Source organism: Medicago truncatula, chromosome 1 (assembly GCF_003473485.1).
Source record: "Medicago truncatula cultivar Jemalong A17 chromosome 1, MtrunA17r5.0-ANR, whole genome shotgun sequence".
In the NCBI taxonomy this organism is placed as follows: domain Eukaryota; kingdom Viridiplantae; phylum Streptophyta; class Magnoliopsida; order Fabales; family Fabaceae; genus Medicago; species Medicago truncatula.
This window is the reverse complement of record NC_053042.1, coordinates 35,785,245-35,810,841: the sequence shown is the minus strand read 5'-3', so window position 1 is coordinate 35,810,841 and position 25,597 is coordinate 35,785,245. Positions and strand designations below refer to the sequence as shown.

The 25,597-nt window shown below is 31.6% G+C and overlaps 2 protein-coding genes across 4 annotated transcripts; one reads left to right on the top strand and one right to left on the bottom strand.

Annotated features, from left to right (window-relative positions):
• Positions 1–4,145: 4,145 nt before the first annotated feature.
• LOC11431274 (uncharacterized) lies at positions 4,146–7,064 on the top strand. Of its 3 annotated transcripts, none has more exons than XR_003010633.2 (3): positions 4,146–4,297; positions 4,697–6,602; positions 6,699–7,064. XR_003010633.2 is itself a non-coding variant. In XM_024780190.2 (2 exons), exon 2 carries the CDS (start codon positions 4,829–4,831, stop codon positions 5,627–5,629), a length of 801 nt encoding a protein of 266 aa, XP_024635958.2. In that variant the 5' UTR covers positions 4,361–4,548; positions 4,697–4,828; the 3' UTR covers positions 5,630–6,608. The 3 variants fall into 3 exon arrangements, 1 of the variants encoding a protein (XP_024635958.2); XR_003010631.2 differs by lacking the exon at positions 4,146–4,297 and adding an exon at positions 4,361–4,548; XM_024780190.2 differs by lacking the exons at positions 4,146–4,297; positions 6,699–7,064 and adding an exon at positions 4,361–4,548 and having other exon boundaries at positions 4,697–6,608.
• A 9,424-nt stretch (positions 7,065–16,488) lies between these two features.
• Positions 16,489–17,784, bottom strand: LOC11434150 (protein MARD1). The gene is made up of 2 exons (XM_003590568.4): positions 16,825–17,784; positions 16,489–16,724 (listed from the first exon to the last, which is right to left on the bottom strand). Exons 1-2 carry the CDS (start codon positions 17,466–17,468, stop codon positions 16,655–16,657), a joined length of 714 nt encoding a protein of 237 aa, XP_003590616.1. The 5' UTR covers positions 17,469–17,784; the 3' UTR covers positions 16,489–16,654.
• Between the last annotated feature and the right edge of the window lie 7,813 nt (positions 17,785–25,597).

The window sequence follows — 25,597 nt, the reverse complement described above, 5'->3', positions numbered from 1 at the left end:
TGCCCGTCAAACTCTAAAATTTTATTAAAAAAAGGGGAAAAAAAATATACAAAGAGAGGGGGGACTAGGCCAAAACCCTCAAAGAAAAAACAAAAGAAAACATAAAAAAAAAAAAAATAGTACTAAAAACAGACGAATGGTCTCACCACAACCGATTGTCAAAAAAATTGCAAAATTTCTTCTAATATTACAAAAGCTAATTGATGGACCCGACGATGATATTGATCTGATATTTCAGAAGGAGATGGATTTAGCTAAGAATTTATTGGAGCAAAGTGCAAATGCAGAAGTTCAATTCATGCCTTATTTGTTGAAAGCTCATAAAATGAAAATCACAACGACTGCCTACAAAACCCGCTCCCAAGGTCCTCCTTCCCCTTCTCAATGAAGATTTTGTTCTAGAATATGAGAGGAATCAGTAATTCTGATTCCCGTCTTGCTTTAAAGGATTTTTGCACTTCTCATAATCCTTCGTTGATTTTAATTTTCGAACCGATGGTTTCCTTTTCTACTGTTCCTAGTTTGTTTTGGAAAAATATTCATGTTACTAATTTTTTTGTGAATAATAGAGATCCTCTTACTTCGAATCTCTGAGCATTATGGGGCGATGATGGTGATTTTTTAGTTCAGTTCACTTCGTCGCAATGTGTGGCGTTGGAATCAGTTTGTAACAATTCTAAAGTTTGGAGTTTATGCAAGCACTTCTTATTTGACGAGACGTCAACTTTGGGCTGATTTGAGGTCATTGCAAAACTTCTATATGGCTCCTTAGATTTTTGCTAGTGATTTTAATGCGCTATTTGGTGCTCATGAAAAGAGGGGAAACAAACTTCCTAAGTCTATTTCTTGCAACAATTTCCTTGCTTAGACTAATGCTAACCTTCTTCTTCATTTGAGCACAACTGGTGTACACTTCACTTGGTATAATGGCAGGCTAAACTCTGATTGTGTGGCTCTCCGACTTGACCTTGCAAGTTGTAATGAAGCTTGGACAAATTTTTGGGCATCTACTTCTTGTAACACGCTTGTTGGGATTGAATCCGATCACAATCCTTTATTATTACATATGGAGGTTTCTTTGATTTTGAAGCGTACGTCCTTCAATTTTGAAACTTCCTCCCATCCGTTTTTATTTTGTGATTTTGCGGTTCATCTCTGGCATTGGTTGGGGTCGAAGATGAATTGTGCTATTTAGTTATCGTCTGTTTTAGATGTTTTTCAGATCATTCCCGTGCATTGTAGTTCTCAATTGCGAGATTTTTCTTGGCTGCCATTATCAACACAATTCATACCATTTGGATGGCCTGATTGCTTTGCCGTTTGGACATGCTAAATTGACTCTTCATGCGGCGAAAGCTAAAATTCTTGCCTCTGTGGCTGTGAGTGGTAACATCTCAACATGTAACTGCTTACTGAATTCTACTCTTGGTTCGAGGCTCTTCCTTCGTTCCTACAGTTAGATTTTTTCAGATACAGAAATAGCTTACCTAACTACCACTTTCCTTAGGCCGTTTGTTTTTCTTTCCTTGCTTTTCTTCCCTTTAGAGGGTTTTGGCCTAGCCCCACCCCCTACATATATTTTCCCCATTTTTTAATAATATTTATGAAGTAGGCGGAAGAGGATGAGGGGCCAGTTAGGTGCCAACCTATTTCTTGCCTTATCAAAAAATATATTAAAAATAATTAGATTGTTGATATTATCAAATGTTTAAAGATATTAAGGGAAAATCATCAGTATAATATTTTTATTAAATATTTTTCTCATATATATATATATATATATATATATATATATATATATATATATATATATATATATCTATTAAATAGTTGAATTGCTCAAATTGTGAATTTTATTTGCTTATATATGTGAAAATAAATTATTTTTTTGTATATATATGAGAAAATCGATATGATTTTTTTTTTTAAAAAAAATTTATAATTATTTTCAAAGTATCAAAATTAATGTAGTGTTTATATTAAATAACATTTTATTTTATATGCAAAACATCATTCGATGTTTCCACCCCAAACTTAAAATGAGAAGGCAACACGAGAGTGAAAAGAAACATAAGAAGAAGATGTTGCTGCATGCGGTGGCAGTTGTGTAGAATGGTTAAAATAATTAAGAAAGAGAATTAATGGGACCAAAAAAGTAGAAAAATATAGAAATACAAATAATCATTTAATCATCAATTACAATCTTGTCCTTTAGTTTTCTCTTTTACAAAAATCAAAATAAGGTTTTTTTTTTTTTTCTAAATGGAAAAGATGCACGTTGTTTAAATACACTTTTATAAGTCCTCGTGAGTTTAGCTCAGTTGGTAAGGACAATGCATAATATATGCGAGGTCCGGAGGTCAAATCCCGACCGCCACAAAAAAAATACACTTTTATAAAAAGGATATGTAATATAAAATTTAAAGTGGTATCATTGCCATACACTCTTGTGCATAATATAAAGTATGACATAACCCAAGAGATTTTGAACTTTAATCTCATTCTATTATACCGAGATGCATATAAAAGTTGTTGTAATCTTAATAAGCATCATAGTTTTTTAATCTTTTTGCGTGCAAATATACACTTGAGAGATAGTTATTAATAATGGTTTATAAAGTCTCTTAGGTTAATAAACAAGGCAAATTCTATTGTACACCTAAAAATATGAGTGTATTTGTACATCAAATTATTAGTTAAATGAGTTATTTATTTAAAGAGAAAAATTATTTTATAACATCTATAGTTATAATAACTAAATCTTATTTACCAAAAACTTCGACGAAATAAAATTTAATTTTTCTGAATTTTTAATACTCATAATATAGAATTTTGATTATTTTTTTTACAATAAAATGTGAAAAAAAAATTAGTATGATTTTTTTAAAAAAATTAAATGATGTTTTTTTCTTACGAAATGATATTTTCTAAAATATTAATATCCACAAATATCTCTTTATTTCGTAATGTTAGTTAATTTATAGATTTTTTTAAACTAGAGTACCGGTCCACGTTAATTTGCGAGTGTATCGTATAAGTCTCCAATAAACAAAGGGTAATTATATAATTAAAAAAAAACCGTAACCATTTTTTTGTCAAAATTATTTGCCTCAGAATCAGCCTTTTTTTTTGTTAAGACTGAGCTGATTTCAAAGATTGCTAAGAAGAAGAAGATCAAGGAAACTGTTGGTGTTGGTGTTCTTGCTGCTTATTTTTTTTTTTTTTGTATGGTATTTTGTTTTGAACAAATTAGGGTTTTTCGCCCCTTTTTAATTTTGTTTGTTTTTGCTGTTGAAATTGAGATCTATGTTATGTAATATTTTTCGGATTTAAAAAAACAAAAGGAAGTTGTTTTTGATTATTATTTTGTTAGGTTTATGCATTTTTGGTTTTAAAAAAGAGAATGATAAAGAAGAATTTAGAAGAAAGATGAGAAAGATGAAGGTCAATTTGGACCATTAGATTTTTTATTGTTTTTTACAATATGCTTGCAACATAAGACACAAAATGGGACCCACCTTTATGCCACGTCAGCATTCCGTTTGATGACGGGAAGCAATTGACAGCAAGGACTATTAATGAAAATAGAGTGAAATTGTAGGGATTTTAAAAACGTTTATTGAAATGTAGGGACTGATATTCAAAGTCTTGCAAAATGCAGAGATGAATAACATATTTAACCCTTTTTTTAAGGTTGTTAATACCGTTTTGTCAATTTTTTTTGGGTTGTTCAATGTTTTTTTTTTGTGTGTCTATTATATATATATATATATATATAAAATTTTATCAATGTTAAGACTATTTAAAAATGGAAAATGTTAACGAGTGTTTCTAGTGCACTCTTTAAGCATTTTAAATGGTAAGTTTTTAATGAAAAAGTTGTGTATTAAATGCATTAGAAATCGTAATAGTTGACTTTTAAAAAAAATACACTCTCTAATCACTTTATAAGCAAAAATTTACTTTTTACATTCATTCATTTAATGATGCACATGGTCTTTATTATAGACCACATACATCATTAAATAAATGAACCTAAAACATAATTGCATTGGGAAACGTAGGACATTAGGCAGTTTGGCATACCTTTCGGTGGTCACAATAAAGCATAATAAAACTCTCATTTTTGTGTGAGAGTGAGCCAACTTTAGTAAACTTTATAGTTGTTCCACCACAACCAAAGAAAGCAAAGAACCACTTCCAGATTTTTAGTTGCCAATTATGAAAGCAACTGGAACGTGTAAATGTCATGTCACAATAATATGGCTAATGTCAGGAACATAACCGACACCAGTAGGTAAACTATAACTTTTCCCATACATTATCACATTTTAATATTATTATTATTTGAGTCTTCACGTTCATTTCAGATCCATTATTTAGAGCTAGTAGAAGTTGGTTTAAGATATTTCATTTTCAATTATGCATGCAACTTTCATTTCTTCTAAACTATAATAAATCAAATATATACATAAATATATTAAGTTAGAAGCTAAATCATACACTTTCTGTGTCACATAAGGAGAATCTTTCTCTTGTAACAAACTGGTAATTCCTTTTGCTTCCTACATATTGTTTTCGTAGCATAATGTTAGTTTGACAAATTGATATCTTAGTCAGTAATGCAAATTTGTTTTTAATATTGTTTTTGTTGGTGATGCTTATTTTTTTTTCACTTTTTGTTAATTTTTTCCAGTGACAAAGTTTATGTGGTGGTTGGTTTGAATCAGTAAGATTGTGGAAGAAATTATTGTTTTTGATACCTTGTAGTAGTGATTTGTGGCATTGAAATTTGAGATCTAGCTTTTTTGACTTAGTTGTTGTGATTATGGAGACCCTTGTTGTTGTTGAGCAGCATAAGAACCAAGACCATGCACCTTCCAGAGACTTTATAGGGATAAATTGCAGAACTTTTGAGTCTGGTTATGGTGTTTTACCAACTCCTTTGAGATCTCAGAGTTTCAATGAAAACCCACATAAGAAAACTAGTCATAGGAGCAACTCAATTCCAATTAATGGAAAAGGTTGTAGAAAAGATTTAACTTTTGATGAAGATTTGAGTGGTGGAAGCTTTTTCCCAACTCCTTTGAAATATGAAAGTTTCAATGGAAACCCTGATAGGAAAACTACTCCTAAGAGCAACCCAATACCAATTAATGGAAAAGCTTGTAGAAAAGAGATAGCTTTTGATGAAGATTTAAGCAGTGGAAGTTTTTTGGGTACTCCTATGAAATCTAGGAGTTTCAATGAAAACCCTGATAGGAAAACCACTCCTAAGAGCAACCCAATTCCTATTAATGGAAAAGCTTGTAGAAAAGAGATAACTTTTGATGAAGATTTAAGTGGTGGAAGCTTTTTGTTATCTGAGTTATGGGCTGGACCTACATACTCAAATTCACCACCACCTAGTTCATTGCCAATTCCCAAGTTTACTGTGAGACCGAAGAGGACTGTGTCTCTTGATCTTCCTGGTTCCTCGCCTGAGATTGAATTGCGTATCATGGCTAAGTCTGCGCCTTCTTCACCGAATAGGGAACGTTTGTGTTTCACAAGTGACCTGTTTGATAATGCTGATTCTGCTACCAAGACCCTGCGTCGGATTCTCAATCTTAACCTCGAGGATGAGTGAAATAAAAGGAGCGATGTAATCCTGTAAATAAGTGTTTGCAATGAAACTGGGTCAGTTAGTATTAGGTGTGTATAAAGGTTCAATAAATTTGTAGTGTGAGTTGGTCTTGAGTGCTTGTGTAGCTTTTGGCTGTGACGGTGTTGCACTTGATAATCTTGGCTTTAGTGGGTCAACAATCTCATGATTTGGGAAATGGATCAGTTTTGGCAGTGGAGAGGGTTACTTGGTGTGTGCCAGAGGAATATGTTGAAAACAGACTTTGTAATAGGTTTTGAAACTTGATTGATGCTTCCATGTAAATGATCAGAAGTAGAATGATGATAACAGGTAGGAGTGGCATGGAAAAGACTTTGGTTGGCTGCGTTTATTGGGCCTGAAGAATGTTACATACAAATTGAATCCCGACTTTATGATATGTAGTTACAACTTATCAGCAGTTTCTTATCATATAATGGTTAACCTTTCTTTACTCTTAACATAGGATTTATGCCTCTTACTCTCGATACTATGCACATACAGTAGAATCTTTCCCTTACAAAATCCCTTAAGTCTCTCCTTTTCTTTCTAAGCTTTTTAGGACTTTCTCCTTACCATCATCTTTAATCATTCTCACTTCTATCCTGATATGAAGTTTGCTAGTTAATAGCTACTTTATCAGTCTTTCAGCTCTTTCAACCATCTTTCTTTCTCTCTGTTAGTATTAAGTTCTTAGCTACCCTCAGCGAGGGTTTTGTTTTCCCCTTAACTATCTTTTCTGTTTTTTTCAATGAAAAGTTAGAAGGGATTTGTAGCAGTCTTTTGCTGCATTGTCTACTTTTTTCTAGGATTAATCAATGCCGTTCCACCAGCTAGTAAACCAGCTGATAGATTTCCTTCTGGTTCTGAGTAATGCTTGTTTCTTTAGTTCTAATCCTCACCTATCCTAGCTTCCATTTCCATGGAGAGTGTTGACCATGCTATGCCAAAATTTAAGGTAAGGTCTTGCTTGACCATTATTTAAATGCTTCTTTCATATTCTTTTCATGCTGTTACATTACAGTTACTGAGAATTTTTTAATGTGTGAATCAGGAAGGCAAAACTTTACCGATGCCGTTTCAGCTATGGATCATGAGATGTAGTCAGTTGCAAATCAGTTTCCGCCGTAATGTCTTCTGTGACTTGTAACTTTGTTTCTTTTTTTTCCTGTTTCAGTAACTTGTGTATTTTGTTTGGTCTGCTGAAATAAAATGTTAGTGACTATTATCTGTGCGACAGTATGTAGTGTTTGTTGAAAACTAAGTAATGATTGGGTATATTTTAATGAACTTGCATCTGATGTTGTTAGTTAAGCTTAGTTAATTAAAATGTAGTGGTCCTAATCCAATTGTTGATGGAACTTGTCCTAATCCAGAATTTAGCCGGGAGGTAAATGAATTCTAACCAAGAATTGTTCCACATTTGTTTTGATGTATTTAGGTTGGATCATATATTTAATTTCCCATATTTTTGCATCAGTGGCACATCCTACTTTGTTTGTATTGTATGATGTATACATGTTGTAATAATTAGGGATGTTGATGGTACCTGGATACCCAATATAACCCAACTATTTGGTCCCTAGATTGAGTTTGTTCCACAAGAAAAATATGGTAAAAATTGCGTCTCATTTTATGAATCGGTAGCATGTAAAAACGGGTGTAAGTTAGCACTAGGGGTAGTCCTACCTAAACACTACTACCTCTCCACCTAAAATATCATTAATCCATCAAATTAGTCCCTTAATTGTTTTAAAAACAGGAGAGAGAATGGTAGTTTAGGAACTAGCTTGGTGTATTAAAAAAAGTATAGAGATCAATTATATTTCTATAGTTCACGGATCAAATAGATGAGACTGGTATCAAATTGATATTTAATTTGTAATTAAGTTCGGTTTAAAAGTAGGGGTGACCCTAAACCTTATTAATAATTTTTTAAAATTTTAATAGAGTAAATAGGCACTCTCTAATTGAACACCTATGTAACCACTTTCTAATTTTGTTTATTTTACACTCCAAGTCAAACTAATTTGTCCTATATTGAGCGACCTTAATTAAACTCGTATATCATTACGTCTTTTTAATTAAAAAAAGACGCTCGTGAACATCACACAATCAAATCCCTTATTTTAGGTACAAAAGAAAGAGGAGAAAGGCTACATGGGACAATAGGGATCAAACCAAGCTGATCCTTAAACAACAATGAATCCAAATGAGGCTAGTATCTTCGAAAAATGTGATTGCAATGAACTTGCCAAACCCAAAGACTTGTCCATAAACCTCAAAACCTTTCTTCAAAAGAATGTAGGGCAATCTTTCTGAAATATTCATAAAACAGAAAGACATCGTATCTTGGACACTGATATCACCATCAACAATTGTTGAAGCCTCTTGTCACTATGAAGCAACCTTCGGTCATCTTCCATACTCAACTCGACGCACAGACTATGTCCCCTTCCCTCGTCATCAATCTCTCACGCTCCACAGTGAATTGTCACACACCATCCATTTCCTAAACGCAAAACATGTCATGCCGTTGTTTACCATCACCAAACCGATACCCAAACCTTGACATATACCCACCAAACCTCCCTCCATTCTGATTATTCCCGCGTAGAATCTGTTCTGACCTCTATCTTCCTATTGAGATGCTCCTTGACTTCACGATCCCCACCACAATCCAATCTCCGCCATTCCTGTCCCTTGCCCCCCTCTCTAACTCTATCTCTAGTTTTATAGAACACAAATTTTTAGAAAAATATTTGTAATATTTAGGAAAAAAAAACAAGAAAATGCATTATCTCTTCTCTCCAAGTCTCAGTCTTCCTTCAAACTCAAAATTATACATTTTCCCTTATTATTATTATTAGGAGAATGTTAACCATTGCCCCGGAGGCATTGGTTAAGCACCAAAAAAAGTAAGTTTTTATTAAAAAGTAATGTAATTATTATTTGATAAAAAATGTCAGTTTATATTTCCAAGATAGAAATTCTATTTATAGATTTCTTAACAAGTGCCTCCAGGACACTGGTTAACAAGACCCTTATTATTAAGCTAAAAATATTCTGTATTCAAATATTAGAACTGTTATAATATTTTGTATACCCTCGAGTGATATAAATAACTACTATTTAATAAAAAAATTTCTCAAAGAAAAAAAAAACTATATTATAGATTTCATTTCACCCGAGAACATAAAAATGTTATAAATTCTTAAATCTTTCGATCATCTTCAAAGAATTGTGTCCTAGAGGTGCAGTCCTACCTTCAATTTTATACTAGACGATACATTTCCAAACTTATAGCGGTCTGATGTGGGACTCCAGTGCATCGATTTTAATTCTTTAGACACCGTTCAACTTAAGCATCCTGCCAGTGCCAGCCAATTTAAGTCAAGGCAGATTAAGAATACAACTACATTTTTTAACTCATTATATAAACTACATTCAAGTAACCTAATTTCAATTAACTAAAAACATTATCTTGCATGCTTTGTAAAGAGATTATCTATTTATTCACTTGAAATTGATTGTGAAATTAAAGTGCAACGGCTACGGTTTTCTTTTATTGTTCAGTACTATATAAAAATAAACTTCCATTGTCGGTGGAATTGCACTAGTGTATTGTATAAAATTAAGGATTAATAGTGTTTTACCCCTGTAATATATGTCATTTTTGGTTTTCCCTTTGTAAAATAATTATTTTGAATTTCATCCTTGTAATTTAAAGATTTTTTGGTTTTGGACCTTCATGGAAAATTTCACCCCTTGTAATTTGAGTAAATTTAAGTTTATCCCCTTTGTAATTTGAGAAAATTTTGGTTTACCCCCTGTTAATTTGATTAAATTTTGATTTACCCCCTGCCATATCTTCGATTTTGTACAGTCAAAATTCATGATGGTCCAAAACCAAAATTCTTTACTTTAAATTACAAGGACGAAATCCAAAAAAAAAATTATTTTACAGTGGGTAAAATCAGAAATGACATATATTACAGGGGGTAAAACACTATTAACCCTAAAATTAATGTTAGTCTTTTTTAATTTATAATTAAATTACATCAATATTTTAAAATTATATAATTATGAATGAGTATACAAATTATTGTTAAAATTTAATGATATAGAGTTATTGTTGGGACCCAACTCATAATTATTTTGAGGTGTTGGGTTGGAGAGAATGTGTGCTTATTCAGTATTAATTATAAAACGAATGATATGTGCAGACGGGACCCATTTAAGCACCTAAATAGGGTGCTGTATTGTGGATGATGTTATAGCTCATTATAGATTGTTAGAGGGACTTCAATATAAAAAGTAGAAAACCAAAATATTTATCTTCTCTTAAAAGCAATGAATATAAATTATGGGTATTATTCCTTGAATATATATTTGTCGATTTTGTAATGTTCTTTACCATATTTTGGTTGAATTAGTTTCGGGAAGTTTTGAACAATGATATTCATTTTGTGCCTCAATGTAACAAGGCATGAACGTATTAAATTACACGGATTTTGAAATAGCGAATTAAAATTGGTGTGATAGTATTAAAGAACACGATCATGGGTCGGTACTTGTTTTTTTTAGAAAAGATTGCTTTTTTTTTTTTTTTGGACAAAAGAAAAGATTGCTTATAGCCTTTTATTATTAATCAAATTAGTGATACATGTCAAAATTTTATCAAAGACACGGAAGCTAGGTTAAGGATGTGGATGCCTTAGTTAATTCATGGACAATTTTATTCACTTGTCTACTGATAAATTCAACATGAGAGTTTGTTAAGTGAGAACTACAAAATTGGATATCAAATTCGGTGATATCTCCCTCTCCTCTATTAAAATAGTCAGCTATTTTTTACAAATCAACCTCAAAATCAACATTTGTGAGTTGTAGGTCATGTATTCACTGAATCGCATGATAGAGTCCCAAAGCCTCCCCTATATCAAGTTATCAACTGGACATAATGGAGTGAACCACATTGTTTTGAAGAGAACATGATGGCCTTTTGCGTCTCATATGCAAATGTCTATACCTACTTTATTATTGAAATTAGAAAAAGAGACATTGACATTGCATTTGAGTCTATCACGTTATGGTTTCCTCCACCTGATTTTATTACTCCTATTATCCACAATCAAATTAGTTTGTTGCTGAGTACCTACAGGGGTGGGAGTGCATATCTACGTTGAATTATGCTGAGTACCTAACACATTATCAAACTGGTTCAATGACAGTTCAATCCTATGCCAGACATTTGCAACATGCCACGTGTCACTTGCGGTGCCACAGTGAAAGAAAATATGATAACTATCTTTATATGGATCGTTGAACATAACACACTCCAATGGACAATTTATATCTCTACTACTTAATTTCACACGCATAGGGAAACAATCTCTACAAATTCGTCATACCAAGTTCTTAACTTTTGGAGGTACTTTCAATTTCTATATGCCACTCCAATGACCTGGTTTTCTAGAGTGGATATTATCCACAATATCCTCAATATAGAGACGGTAAGTATGTCTAACTGAGTAGCAATCATTTTTCTCCAGCTTCCAAACAAGTCTATATGTGTTAACCCATATTGAAATAATAGAGAATTGTTCCACATTTGTTTTGACGTATTTAGGCTGGATCATATATTTAATTTCCCATATTCTTGCATCAGTGCCACATCCTACCTTGGTTGTCTTGTATGATGTATACATGTTGTATTAATTAGGGATGTTGATGGTCCTCGATACCCAATATGACCCAACTATTTGGTCCCTAGATTGACTTTCTTCCACAAGAAAAATATGGAAATTTTTTGTCTCATTTTATGATTTGGTAGCATGTAATCTTACCTAAACACTACTACCTCTCCACCTAAAATATCATTAATCCGTCAAATTAGTCCCTTAATTATTTTAAAAACAGGAGAGAGAGAGAATGGTAGTTTCCGAACTAGCTTGATGTATTAAAAAAAGTATAGAGACCAATTATATTTTTATTGTTCACGAATCAAATACATACATGATAGTAGGATCAAATTGATATTTTTATTCGTAATTAAGTTCGGTTTAAAAGTAGAGGTAACCCTATGCCTTATTACCTCAACATGTAATAAAGGAATATATAACGATCCTTCTTTTTACAATTTTTAAATTTTAATAGAGTGAATATATATCTATTAAAAAAAAAAAAATAGAGTGTAATTGAACACTTATGTAAATTCTTTTTAATTTTATTTATTTTACACTCCAAATCAAACTATTTTGTCCTATATTGAGCGACCTTAATTAAATTCATATATCATTACGTCTTTTAATAAAAAAATTGAAATCAAGTTCATATAATTAGTAATCCACTTTATTTAGTTGGCCTACTAGTAATGACTTGAGACTTGGAATGTGTGGATCTTCTCAAGATCTCAGGTTTGGGGCTTGGGATTTGGGACTATCGACCTCAAGGTAATCAAACTACCAGTAGAAGTAGCCAATAGGAAAGAGGCTATCATCCACATTCAGTTTTAACTTGCTTGCAGATGGAGGATACAAACGGAACAAGAGAAGTACATCAAAGCAGGCATCTTCCTAAGATTAAGAAACTGAGAAATATCATCAAGAGACAAGATAATTTTCCTATAAACCAAATCCACCAAATACTAGCTAAGATGCTTTCCATAGTGAGGAAAATTGGTCCAAATTCAAGTCATTACAAGCAAATAAGATTGGTTAATAGTAGGGTGGGAATTTGATATATTTATCCACCATCCATCCAATCCGTTCAACTAACAATATGGATAGATCAATCCTTTTTTTATTTTATATAAATCCAATCGACCACTTTATTTTATTTATGAAATCCGATGTTTCAATTTTATTCATATGTAGAATTCATATTTTCAAATAAAAATTTTCAGAAAAAATCTTAATATTATAAGAATATCTCCCTAAAAAAAATAGAATATTTTAACAAAGCATGAATTTAATATGAATTTTTACATTTTTTACGGTTAAAAATTCATATTAAATTTGTGTTTGGTTAAAAAATTCTAACTTTTTTTTACAATATTCTACACATTTCTGCACAATTTTATTAAAAAAATACAAAAAATAACTTAAAAATAGGGACTAAAAGTAGTGACTGGAAATTTTATAGGGACTAAAAGTTGAAGGAGAATTTTAGAGGGACTAAAATGAAAAGTTGGTATATTTATAAGGACCAAAAACATATTTAACCCAAAATTTAATATTCTTTTATAGATAGATCGGATGAATATCCATCATTTTTTTTTAGGTAAAATCCATCAATTGAAAATAGGGTTAATGGTGTTTTACCCCCTGTAAAATATTTTTTTTAGTTTACCCCTATAAAATATTATGTTTTTGGAATACCCTCATAATAGGTTTAAAAAAATAAAAAATTTCTGCAAAAAAAAAATAAATAAAGTCGTTTTTTTATGACCTATTAGAGGGTATTCCAAAAAAAAAAGGAAAAATAAAAAATGACCTATATTACAGGGGGTAAAGCACCTTTAACCTTTGAAAATATGATAATGGATTATCATAGGTGATTTATGGGTTGAATGGATGAATTGAATTTCTTAAAGAATTTTCAATAAATTGTTATTTGGATCACTAAATTATTTTGATTCATCAATTACAAAAAAAATAAAAAAATAGTGACTATATATATTGTCACTATTGTTTATTTTTTTTAAAGTTGCCCCCTACTGTTTCAGCTCTAAATAGATATTTTTACAACATGCATGGGACCTGCGTATTTGGACGGGGTGCCATTTTACCTGTTGATGACTAGTTATATCATCATTATTAATGGACTTCCATTTAAGACATTGTCCGGAACTTTTCATAATTTCCTCCTATCCCATATCCTCGTGTCATGGGCTTCCAATTTTTTTTTTTTTTATTTTTTTTTTTGGTTTTCACGAGTAATGTATTTTCAATTTCTACAAGTCATTCTTACTGTGAAAGTGTGAATTATTTCTCCCTCATCCAGATATATTAAGAAATGTTTTTCAAGACATTAATTATGACACATACATTATATATTACTCTCTCCGTCTCATTATAATTGTCTTTTCAAAGATTGTGTATGATTTTTAAAAAAAAAAATTATTAGTTGTGTTGATTTTAATAGTAAATCGTAAATTTAATATCATGTACTGAAACATTCATATGAATTATAGTTAGAGGAGTAATAACGTGGAGTAAAATTCAATAAATAATAATATATTAATGAAAAAAATAAAAATATTGCATTGATATTTCAAAATGACAATTATTAAAATGGAATTCATTCATATTATTCACATACAATCATTTCTTTCGATTTAGTGGAAAGACTTCGACTTACACTGTAATTTTGAGAAATTAAAAACTCCTAATTTTTTTTTTTTATCTTCTACAACTTATACATGAGACACACAAAAAATACACAAAAATACATGTGTACATTTAAAAAATACACACAAAAATCAAACAACAACACTAAAATTTTAATGCCAAAAAGTTATTTCTCATATGATTATGAAAGCTTGAACTTATCTCTCCAATCAAAATGCGAAAGCTGTCACCTTTGATGTTCATGTGTCATTGGTACTAACTATAGTAACTAATTAACGTTTGGAGATGCCAAAGGAGTCACCACTTCCTAGTTCCATGCCAAAGGAGTCACCACTTCCTAGTTCCATTGGTTGGTTCTTTATTATTACCATTAGTTGAGTATCTTAGCATATTAGCATGCTCACTTTTCAGTGTACTTTGGGTCCCAATTTCGTTGCGTTCTTCAATTTTTCACCTTAAGCATTTCACTCTTCCTTTTATGAGAACGTCAATTTCTCTAGTTAATGATTCCACAAAGCACAATACTTATCTAGTTAAGGTTGCTTGTTATTTTCATGCGCACCAAGTCTTGTTTACCATTTGCTTTCATTTTCATATGTCGTATGTTATGGTTGGGTGCCTTATGTGTTTGGTCTAAATATGTGTTTCAATACTTTGGGTCCCAACCTTTGCCACTTATGATTTCTTATTTATCTTTGTCTAAATATGTAATTTGGTACCTTCAATTTCTATTTAAGAAGGCAAATACAATATATTAAAAAACAGAAGTCTCAATCAAGCACAAGATGTGTCTAAAAGAGAGTCAAAATAAAATCATAAGATACAAAGTCTAAACAAGAAACAAATATATCTAAACCCGACATTACATGTTGACATAACCCATGCAAATCAAAGGGTTATTCAGCCAAGAATGGAGGTCATAAAAAAAGTGGTTTTGAGATTTGGATACCACCGAGAGATCCTTTCAAAAAACAAAAAGAAAAGCCGCCAACAAGATTTTGCTTTTTGTTACAGAAAATCCGCGAGTTACACTTATTCTAACTGCCTTATAAAGAAGCCAACCAAATCATCTGAAAGCAATGACGAATATCCTTTTGAAAGCCTTATAAAGAAGCCAACCAAATCATCTGAAAGCAATGACGAATATCCTTTTGAAACAAATGTGAATCACCAAATTACGAGGCGTGCAAGTTGATACCCGCAAATATGTAATTTTGCTTTTATAGTCTCATTAGTTTTTCTTTTTCCTTCGGTCCCTTCAAACATACTATTTTTTATTTATTTTAGTCCTTATTATTTTGCTCCATATAAATTTTATTCATATTAAATTGCAATATAATATGTACAATATCTGATTTTAGTCCTTTAAAATAGGAACTAAAATGAGTATTACAAAGACAATTTTCAATATATACACATTTTGGAAGGTCTAAAACAAAATACGAAAAACCAAAAGCAATATATTGAATATTTACATGGATTAAAAAAAATATAGACAAAACACCAAGAACCTCTATTTTTTATCTGCAGTACTTTAGTTACGACTTCCCCAATATTGCTTTCAATGTGATGTTTAAATTTACTTGTTTTTATCATCATAAGTATATGTTAGTTGTTAATTAGTTAGGGAGGGGAAATGTTACAGGCCAAGATTGAATTCTGGACCTCCTACATATATATCTCTTTCTATGTCTCAACTCAAACCAAGGAATCCTCTTTCAAGGATATTTATTTGTCTTATATTATTTATCGGTTTGAAATACGAGGGGAGTCAGGGGGACCGTCTACATCGATGCTAGAACAACCACACACACTCTTACCTAAAACCTTAAGATGATGAGTTTATGGGTCATCTCATTTATCATGAAAACCGGTATACTTGATGATTTTTTAAGAAGTGTATATAAACTAGAACATTTTTTTTTTTTTTTTTTACAAAAATATAGACTAGAACACTTAATATTAATTAGAATGATAATTTAATCATTTTGCTAATTAGGTTGATCATGTTAAACAAGCCATTGCATTCTTTTCCTTTTCGGCACATAATTATAATTATTGGTGACTTGATGTGGATATAATTGTTTGTAATTTAATATTAGAATGGCTTTAAAACCGAACTTTGAAATTTTGGGATTCTCACAGTTGTTAATACGTACAAAGTGTCTCATTGATGCCTAATACTCAATTATTTGGATCATGGAGTAATAGGTAAGGAAAAGGACCTATAACAAATGTATATTTCTCTGTCAATGTCAGTTTTTTTCTATGTATTATAATGGTTTGCTCGATTTTTATCTAAGTTGAGGGGCGTGAAAACCATATCATAATAATAGAATACATCATGTACTAGTATTCTATTAATGATTAATTGGAATCTTCTTGAGAGAAATAATTTATTGGTCCCCATGTAATAATTATATGCATTATCATGGCCAACAACTAAGATAAGAAGGAAAATTAAAGGCACTATTTTCAATCATGGCATCATTATCATGAGAAGCAATCTATTCAATACTGCTCACATTTCTTGAAATGAACTCTACAATACATCCTCTTTTATATCTATTTGCAAGGTTGAAGGAGGAAAAATCACACAAATAGAACTTAAAAAGGTAAAAAAAAACATAATAAGTAAATTGTGAGCATTAAATTATTAATTTTCTGCTTCATCTAACACCATCTCTTTGTGTCTACATTCTTGACTGCAAAAAGCTTTTTCTCCTCTGCAAAAAAAAAAAAAAAAAAAAAAACACTATCAAGTTAATGTTCCTTAATAAGTTTTGCTCAAGTAACTAAATAAATATTTAAATGTACTAAACTTACCTGTAAATGAAGATGTCTTTTGTATGCTCAAGATGATTTTTGCAAGTGTAACAAAAGCTAAGAAAATTCATTGAAAAAGAGTGAGGACTATTGGTGACAGAACAGTAACTTTCTTCCACAACACAATTATCAAATATATGAGTTGTTTTTGGGTTTGGTCCATGAGATATCACACATGTGTATTCTTCAGAAAGTTCCATCTCACTCAAACTAAGAACACTTTTTTGTGACTCAAACATGGAAGGTGGTAGAGGAGGGATTTTCACTCTAAGCTCAGTTCCAAAGAGAACTTTTCTATTGCTTAGTTTATGATCAGAATTTTGATGAGAAGGTTCATCTTTTAGAACACCAATAAGACCAAGACCAATGGTTTTTGAAGCTACTTTGTCCCTAGTGCTACAAACTTTGTTGCTATTGGTAATTGAGAAAGGATTTTCAAATGAGGTTAATGCTTTTGTGTCAAGAGTTGATGTTGGACTTATCAAAGCTTCAGTTCCAGTGAGAGATTTTTTGGAAGTGAAATGAAAATCTCTATAGTTTGGTGAACCAAATAGAGATGGGAGTGTAGTGAAATTTTGATTTGGTGATTGTTCACCCATCAAAGTTTGTTTGGTGACTGCTCTTGATCTGTTTCTGAGTAGCATAAGTGCTTATTTTAAGCACTTCTAAGATGAAAAAGAAAATATTAAAATTTAAAAGTGTTTCACTTGAGGACTCTAAAGAAAAAGAATCCTAAGTGTATTGTGTTTGGTCTTGTGAATTTTCTTCAAGAAGAAAAAGCATGATTTAGTAGTGGTACATGTACTACAATATTTGGTTTATTTTTCAGCCTTAACTTTGAAACTTTGTGAAGAAAAAAACAGAAAGAAAGAGAAGAAAAAGAAGGAAGCTTTTGACATGGAATAGAGAGAGATATGACTGAATAATATATATGGCTTTTAAAGGAAGAAAAAGCAAAAGATGTTGTGTGCATGAAAATCAAACGTTAATAATACTTCAAAGTTTTGCTTTCTTTTTTAATTGAAAAAAAAGTTCTATTCTATTTTTCTCCATCTAAATCTCAATTCAACTGTGTCACTAAACATATTGATTTTTATTTTTTGTCTTTTTCTAATCATTTATTTATTGTATATATATATATATCTGTGTGTGTGTGATTTGATCCAAGGTTTTTTGTCCTGACTATAGTAATCTGGTGTGCCTTCGAACCATGGAATAGGAAAAAAAATTAAGGGAGATCTCACCTTTATGAATTGATTGAGAAAGTTAAGCATTGACATATTAAAAAAAAATTATAGTGTAAGTTTTATTTGCAATAGAACATGTAATAGATATAGAATAATATTGGACAATTGAAACATTTTTTTGTCATTTACAATATTTGGTAGACAATATACAACCCAAATAAAATAATGTGAGGTTTGTTTTTGATAACAGAATCTTGCCCAAAGTATTAAGAGGGCAGAAAGTACTAGTTAAAATTTTAAAACTTTATGATTGATATTCATAAGAGTAATATATAATTTTTTCCTACTCTTGAAAAATACATCAATTTACTTATATTAAAAATTGTATCACAGTAGCAAAATAAAAAACAACAATTGTATCACTCATAAAAAATGCACAAATTAATTATGTTTTTTTTAACAAATATATATATATATATATATATATATATATATATATATATATATATATATATATAACCCAAGAGAATTCTCAAGCACAAGGTGTGCTAAAGAAAGCTCAACAGTACACAGTTACAAAGTCCGATGTGAAGTAATACAAAAACAGATTAGCCATGCCCTAACAAACAAAAGGGCTCGACCACCACATATGAAAATTAGCCCAAATAGAAATATTAATAGTCTTCATCCACCAAAAGGAATGTAATTTGACTTTCTCTACCAATTGGTGGATGGTGCTCTCCATATTTTTGAAGATCCGACTATTTCTTTCATTCCACATGACCCACACACAATACAACCAAATAAGCTACACAAAAGATCGACGGGTACGCGAGCCACCTGCGCAATAAACAAACTGATAAAAACGATCTGACACTTGTAATGGCTCGGCTAAAGCTATACCCATCCAGGACCGAATTTTGCCCCACAAAGTTGCAAAAAAAGACAAGAGAGAAACAAATGTTGAGTAGTCTCGATGTCGCCGCAACCCACCACACAATGCCGATTAGCGTGAGGAAGAACACCGCGCACGAGCAAATTATCCTTCGTCGTCAATCTATTCTGAAGGAGCCGCCACGCAAGAATAGAGAGACCTTCAAGGAAACTTGTTTGTGCATAATTAAATCCGATAAAACTTATGTTGTCTAAACCTACTGACTGGTAAGCAATTGGTAAACACCTCTAACTGAGTAACCACTCGACGGATCAAGCCTCCAAACCCACTGATCTGTAGAATTTTGCTGCAAAGAAATGTCAGATAGTAAAATCCTACACTGCCCTAACAACTCATCCTCCCAAACCCACAACCGCTTGCGCCACTGTCAAGCCTCCCCGCCTTCCTCCCACCCTAACGAAAACATCTCCGCCATCGAAACAGACTTATTCACAGCTAAATCGAAAAACGTCTAAACTAGACACACAAAGGCGCATCACCCACCCACGGATCTAACCAAACCAACGTATACAACATTGATATGCACAAATTAATTACTAATTTCATATTTTTCTTTTCGATAAGGTAGAATTGTTTTGATTGCAAAAATTGTATTTTCAATAATATTAGCGGGGTAGTGGTGGTAATAGTTAGGGATGGTAATGAGTACCAATGGATAGAGTACTATTGTACCCTTTTTCATACCCGTGTTTGTAAAAAAATGCATGTATATGAGCCTGTACCATCGTGGTAACAATTTTAGTGTCATTCCCCATACCTTGTGGGCACCTAAGTGTTCATACCTGTACCCATACCCACACTTTAATTATAAAAAGACAATAAAAAACATCACAATTGAAATAAAACTATGATCCAATTTTTTTTAATGCAACTAATAAAAGTAGAAATCGTAGTATTTAACCAAATAAAAAAACATCCAAAATATTTCTCAAAAATTAAAATAAAATCATTCAAAATACATATAAAAATGTGCATGTTAAAATAAACATCAAATTGATTTAAATCATAAATTTGTAGCTCGTGAGCTTATGATGGTAATGATGAAATGATTACTGTATTAGTTTTTAGGTTTAGGTTTATCCTTAAATAACTAAATAAATTAAATAATTGTACACAAAAAATAAATAAAATATGGCTTAATTGCATATTTGATCCCTTATGTTTATTTTAGTTTTCAAGTTGGTCCCTATGTTTTAAAAGTTTCAAGTTGGTCCCTTACGTTTTAAAAGTTTCAAGTTGGTCCAAAACGTTACTCACGTTGGAATAAGCCAGTCCCTTCAATCACTTAACATTTAAATATTCGGGTTGACAATATGGGTGATGGAATGGACTAACTTATTTCAATGTGAGTAACGTTTTGGACCAACTTGAAACTTTTAAAACGTAAGGGACCAACTTTAAAACTAAAATAAACATAAGGGATCAAACATGCAATTAAACCATAACATATTTATTATATTATATAAATATGTATATGCCGGTTGTGAAGTTGGGTAGTATAGTACCTTTATCCGCATCCATACCCAACTGAATTTGCGGGTATTATCCGGACCCAAGTCCATACCCATAAAAACGGGATTTTACCCTGCTCTTTGCGAGTATTTTTTGCGGGTGCTCATCGGACCTGGGTCCAATTACCATCTACAGTAATAGTACAAATTATAAGACAATTTTCATGATCATTTGTTGGTTCACATGGTTGTGAAGAAACAAAACTATTATTGAAAGAGTTTTTTTTTTTTTTTTTTTTTACAACCAAATAACTCTGTCTCAATGATCCAAAATTTATTAGAAAAACAGACTTGTATTCGAACCAACCACCTCATCGTGATCTTTAAATGAAGGGGATAATATGCATAGGTTGAAAAAAAAGATGTTTTAACAAAATCCAAATTAAATATAAAATTTTAAGCACCAAAATCATAATTTTTTTTTTCATCCATAACTACCCATAAAATATTTCACAAACTCATTAAAGAATTTTTCATATTTTTTTATCTTCCTAAAATAGGCAAATCACTTAAAAATTTAAGACTTTACCTATTTTGAAAAATAAAAACTATAAAAACATTATCAATTAAAGAAGAGTAAGTTAACGACTATAATCAATGTCTTGAAAACTTTTATATGATAACTTTGTATGAAAACATATGTAATCAATGTCTTGAAAATCGAAATGTTGACTTTTTTATAAATTAGTTTCTTTTTTTTAGAATATTTAAAGAGTGCCTTAAAGGCACTCTTTAACTAGATCCATTGGCCCATTAAAGAATCCAAAATGTGTTGAAGATTAAATACCTTTTCCAATGGGTAGTACTACCACACCTTCGACTTTGACTGCAGTCCTACCATTATTTTTATACCAAATGAAATCCTTTCCAAACGTCTATCTCTCTAATGTGGGACTTGAATGTATCTAATTCTTTCACGGACCAGTTTAGCTTAAGCATCCTGGTAGTAACAATAAGAAGGAAGGATCACTATCTTATGCATTAAGACTCTCTTATGTAGTGTTTGTTTCCTAAAAGTTCTATTCAATTTAAGTAACGAGATTATTAACATTTATGAGAATAGAAGTCAGTTTTCAACTCAAAATAACACTCGTTGATCGAGTGGTAGCTACTGATTAGAGGGTGATAAGAAATCGAAATTGATTAAGTATTTATTTTTTTGAATATTCTGAATATACATGCTGAAAATAATTTGGCAATGTCCCTTTGCTCACCCCAGCGAAAAGGCTAGTTGTCGTGAATCCCTCAAGTTTTAGTATTTTGGCAAGGTGTGTCATTATTGCCCGTTGAAACCGTAAATGTTGCGACGCTTGCATATTCAAAACCAGTGTTTATTTATGAATTGTTAAAATTTGGTTGGTTATGAACTTGATTTCCCTTTGCAACCGAATTTTTGTTTTTTTTTTTAAGAAGAACCGAATTTTTCAAGAATTCTTCATATTTATAAATTATGTTATTTATTAATTAATAATTGTGTAACATTTCTTTCCTCTTTTGTAATGGGCAAAACACTATTATATATTGGCGATTACAAAATGATGAAAGAAATATTGCAAATTCTCATTTTGATCTATATATACTTAATCTTATTCAATGGGTAGTAGTAGTAGTACAAGGGTACTATCACACCTTCGACTTTCACCGAAGTCCTACCATTATTTTTATACCAAATGATAACTTTTGCTAACATATATGTCTTCAATGTGGGACTTCAGTGTATCTAATTCTTTCACGCTCCAAATTTAGCTAAAGCATCCTGGTAGTATCAAACCCAAATGTATTAAGATTCTATCTTATTATGTAGTGTTTGTGTACTATTAGCTCTAAAGAGATTAACATTTATGGGAATATAACTCATTTTTCAACTCAAAATAACACTAGTTGATCTTGATTATTGAGTACTCAAATATCAGCATGCACAAAATCAAAACTTGGTGACAACACAACATAAAATGGAACGAGACTTTAATAGTGCTTTCATCATATGAACCACATTTGTTGACGGGACACTTTGATCACGCACCTGAAATTCATCAAAACTATGTGAATCAATAAACGTTATAAGATATAGTTTACTAAACATTGTATATATACCTGAGAGAAAATCTAAAGTAGTAAGTGTTATTGAGCCTTCGGGTGATTCATATCATGAGAAGTTGAACTTGAAGGAGATACAATCATGGGAATACATAAATTAGGAATAAGTATACTCATGTTTGTTATAAAATTGAGAAACCAGTATTCCTCGGTAAAAAGGTTCTTAGGAATAACGTAACTTTTCACAACTTTCAATACTCCCATGTAACAAACATGGCAACTAGGACGGTGGAAGCTCCGAACGACCCTTGCATGGCTGAAGCGCTGGGTGTGAAGTTTGATCTGGATAGGATAGAAGTAAATGGTTGACGATCTGTGATCATTGAGTCAGATGCAAAGAAGATCGTAGATGGGATCAACAAGCTCAGCTTCTTGCAAAGATACTGGGGGCATATTGGTAGATGTTGTCTGAAGAAGATGAAAAGTCTTCAAAATGTCTCTCTGAACTGGATTAGTAGAAAGAGAATTGCTTTTTGACATTGAGAAGTTCACAATGACACATGTAAATGACCTAAAAACCTGCAGCGGTAGTTAACTACCGTTTGCCAAACCGGCAGCAATTAACTGCCGCTGAAAATTGCTTTTATGCACATGCCCACTTGTTCTGCCACCAACTTCCATTTTTTAATTGCTTTTCTGATTTAATTGCCACCATCATCATCTTTTCATTCTCTTTCTCTCTCCTCCTCATCTCAAGGAACAAAGCAAGCTTCGTCTCTTTCCTTCATCACCTTCTCTCTCTCTCCAACACCTTCCATGATCAACAAAACAAATAAAAATCAACACTTTGAACGACCTTTTAAGTAGGGCCGACAATGAACCGAACTAATTCGACAATAGTTCGGAACTTGATTCGACAATTAAATCGTTGAACTTGGTTCATGAACCAAATGAGCCGAACTTAAGCTGAAAATTAAGTTCGTTAAATAAATGAGCCGAACTTGAGCTGTATATAATTCGACTCGGTTGGTTCATGAGCTGGCTCGATAATATATATACATATTTATATTTATTTATTAGTTTAGTAAAACTTAATGAAGTGCAAACTTAAATATTAAAACACGAAATATCTAATTTATTACAACCTTCCTCTCATATTTAAGTACTTATTTTTTGAGAAAATATTACTAATTAATTAACAATTAACAATAATTATAAGAAAAGAGAGAAAAAAAGAAGCTAATAATATACAAGTGCAGGCTTAGGCTTTTAAGTTTTAACCACACATATGTATTAAAATTTGTCCCACATCGGTGAGTTCAATCACATCAGTGAGGAAGAGTTATTATAAAGAGAAGCGTGAGGGGAATACTACATTAGTAACTATAAGGTGCCATTGCTTTTTTCCTGTGGTCTTCAAGTTCCATAATTTAATGAGTTCAAATTTTGTTGTTTTTTTTTAAATAAATTAAAAGGTCAAGATACCTTTTTTGACAAAAACAAAAAAAAACTTTTGAATTATGTTACTCGAGCAAATGAATTGAAACCCAACGAGCCGAACCGAGATGTTCGTGAACTTTAAACGAGCCGAACCCGAGTTTAAAAAATGGTTTGTATCGAACTCGAGTCGAGTTTCGAGCCGAGTCAATTCTTATTGAGTCGAGCCGAGCTCAGACGAGTTTGACTCGACTCATTTTCAACCCTACCTTTAAGCAAAAACAAAGAACCAAATACTAAAGTCACAATTTTTCAATCAAAAAACTAATTTTTTAATCTTGAACAATTACATGGATCAAGATTGTTCAAAAGGGTATGTAGAAAAACACTAAAAAAATGATCTAATTACCTTCAATGAGTTGAAATGTGATGAAATAAATAATGGGGTCGATGAAAATTTGCTTCTAATGAATTAAGAACTATGCTAGTGTTGGATAGTGAGGTGAATAACAAGGTAGAATCTGAGTGGTGTTTATGTTCGATAAGTTTGAGGAAATGATGATTGATGAATATTGGTGGAAGCTGCAGTTTCATATGATTTGTGTATCGATCTCAAAGAAGGGTTGAATCAATTGGTTTGACAAGGTAGAAGCTGCAGTTTCATATGATCCACGGTAGTTTGGAGTTTTTTTTTAATGTCTTTTTTTTAAGCTGTGTTGGTGTACAACGGTAGTTAACTACCGCCGGATCAATCTAGTGGTACCGTTGGGGGTAAAAACGTCATTTTCATGTGTCAACATGACGTTTTGAATATCAAAAAAGCAATTTTCTAGTAGAAATGGTAACTGGGCCGCTCATGCCACAGCCAAATAGGCTGAGATTTAGCCCAATAGGGATTGGATCTGTAATTTCCTCACTCCCATTTTTACTCATATCCAAAAAGATATGAGCTTTTCTCCCTTTTCTTAATTGAATTCTTTTTTTGAGTCAAAAAAAATAATAATTAAACATCAAGGTAGTAACAATAACAAGGAATGATGACTGCTATTTTCTACCGTCTTACTCCAAAACCAACAATCATAAACCCATTACTACTCGTAACTATCTTTAAGTATTTGTGTACTAAAAGTTCTTCCTAATTTAAGGTTAAGAGATATTAACATATATGAGGATATTACTCTTCCCAATTGTATCAAACTCATATAGTTACTTTCCTGTTAATTCATTCATTATTTAAACGAACAGTGCTTGAGTTCAAATTCTCAATTTCTTAATAGGTTGCGATCAATTACTTAAACGAAAAGTGCCCATTAACAGAGCTCTTTCACAAACAAACAAAATTGCTTTCGAGGTATATAATTTGCTTAGATTTCATAGCGAAGAGCTCGCAAAATTGCATTCGACAAATCAAAATATATTCCTTGGCTGAAATCACAAACGGTGGTGGAGTCACAGTTTTCAGAGTTTCGCTTTCAATCCTTTTGTGATCCTTGTCGTGGTCAATTTATTTGTTGTATTCAACATCACCCATAAAAGAGATTCTAATTTTTATTCTTCTGAGATTCTTATAATATTTTAAAGAAATTTTCAGTAAAAAAATATAGGGTTACATACAGTGGCGGAGCCGGAATTACATAGAGCCTGGG

What these genes read in the sequence shown, in the direction of transcription:
- LOC11431274 (XM_024780190.2), top strand. Translation starts at nt 4,829, where the DNA reads ATGGAGACCCTTGTTGTTGTTGAGCAGCATAAGAACCAAGACCATGCA.
- LOC11434150 (XM_003590568.4), bottom strand. Translation starts at nt 17,468, where the DNA reads ATGCTACTCAGAAACAGATCAAGAGCAGTCACCAAACAAACTTTGATG. An exon ending in AAAGACATCTTCATTTACAG is followed by an intron (nt 16,725 to 16,824) that starts GTAAGTTTAGTA and finishes TTTTTTTTGCAG; the next exon opens with AGGAGAAAAAGCTTTTTGCA.